Source organism: Otolemur garnettii, unplaced genomic scaffold (genome assembly GCF_000181295.1).
Source record: "Otolemur garnettii isolate 467f Iridium unplaced genomic scaffold, OtoGar3 scaffold00094, whole genome shotgun sequence".
Classification (NCBI taxonomy): domain Eukaryota; kingdom Metazoa; phylum Chordata; class Mammalia; order Primates; family Galagidae; genus Otolemur; species Otolemur garnettii.
The window spans coordinates 6,120,738-6,122,036 of NW_003852489.1; the positions used below are offsets into that span (position 1 = coordinate 6,120,738).

General features: G+C 51.3%; 1 protein-coding gene across 2 annotated transcripts in view; it reads left to right on the top strand.

Moving 5' to 3' along the window:
• Positions 1–344: 344 nt before the first annotated feature.
• The window catches only part of ZNHIT3 (zinc finger HIT-type containing 3), an 18,083-nt gene continuing 17,128 nt past the window's right edge, over positions 345–1,299 (top strand). For both annotated transcript variants that reach the window (XM_003795605.3, XM_023516612.1), the window contains exons 1-2: positions 345–457; positions 590–621. In XM_003795605.3, the coding sequence (XP_003795653.1) occupies positions 372–457; positions 590–621 (118 nt within the window). In that variant the 5' untranslated portion in view covers positions 345–371. The remainder of the gene's footprint in view (positions 458–589; positions 622–1,299) is intronic.

Here is a 1,299-nt window from a genome sequence, read left to right on the forward strand (position 1 = left end):
ATTCAGAAAGTCCGAGCTGGAAAGTAATGTAGCCTCACACATTCTTTTTACACGGTAGGCAAAAAGACGTGGAGTGGTGATAACCTTTTCCAAGTCAAACAGTCAGGTAAAGGTAGGGACAAGGCTACATAACAGGTTTTATAACATGACCAAGGCAAGGAAGGCCAAGGAACTGATGTGCATCGAGTGTATCGACGCTCTACTTATGAGGACTGGAACAATGAATAGGATTAATCAATTGCTTTTGTCTGCCAGTAAGTGCTGAGCGCTGATTGGTCCTGGTTTAGGAAACGGAAATAGGACGTGCCTCCAGGCCCAGCGGCTAGAGACGTGCTCTTGGGGGCGGGCTGGGGACCTGCGGTGTGCGAGACATGGCATCCCTCAATTGCAGCGCGCTGGTCTGCGTCATTTGCTTGGAGAAGCCCAAATACCGTTGCCCAGCCTGCCGCGTGCCCTAGTGAGCGGGGAGGTTATGGAGGCTGGGGGAGCGCAAGTATCCGGGCTGGGAGGCCAGGTGGGAGCTGGAGGGCTGCGGGAGGGTCTGCTCGGCCTCTGGGGCTGACGCTGTCTGTTGTCTGTTTTGTTACAGTTGCTCAGTGACCTGCTTCCGGAAGCACAAAGGTAAGACCGGGGCTTCCCCGTCTCCGCTCTCGGCCCCCTTCTAGCGCTAAACAACCCTCAGGCCCCGCTACTGTCTCTGGGTTGTGGACACCTTAGGCTGCTGTTCCTCCGAGTCTTGTCGCGCCCAACCAGTCCGAACCCCTTGTCCCTCCTGGCCTTTTCTGTCACTCGTTCACCTGGAATCTTGTTTCCTGGTGCTTAGTCCCAGGTGTCCCAGATCTCTCTCTGTGTGCGCGACTTTTGCTTGTAAATGTCTCTCTGGATTTTGAACAATCAGAGGCGTTTCTTGTCTGCCCTTCTTTTCCTTCTGCGTGCCCCACTCTTTCTTTGAAAGTAGTGGACTGGGGGAAAAAAATATTAGTCGACTAGGCCAGGCGCACGCAATCTGTGGCTCACGCCTGTGATCCCAGCACTTTAGGAGGATGAGGTGGGAAAATGCTTGAGCCCAGGAATTTAAGGCTACAGTGAGCTATGATCAAGTCAGTAAACTACAGCCTGGGTGACAGAGCCGAGACCCTGTCTTGAAAACAAAAACAAAACAAACAAACAAAAAAAAACTGACTACCTTCTCAAAGTCGACCTCAGTTGTTAATTCCTCTTAGTATTCTGGTATAGTCTTTCATTGTTTGGCAGAAAGTGCACTGGTTAAGGTGAACTAGAGCACTTTCTCTCTTAAAT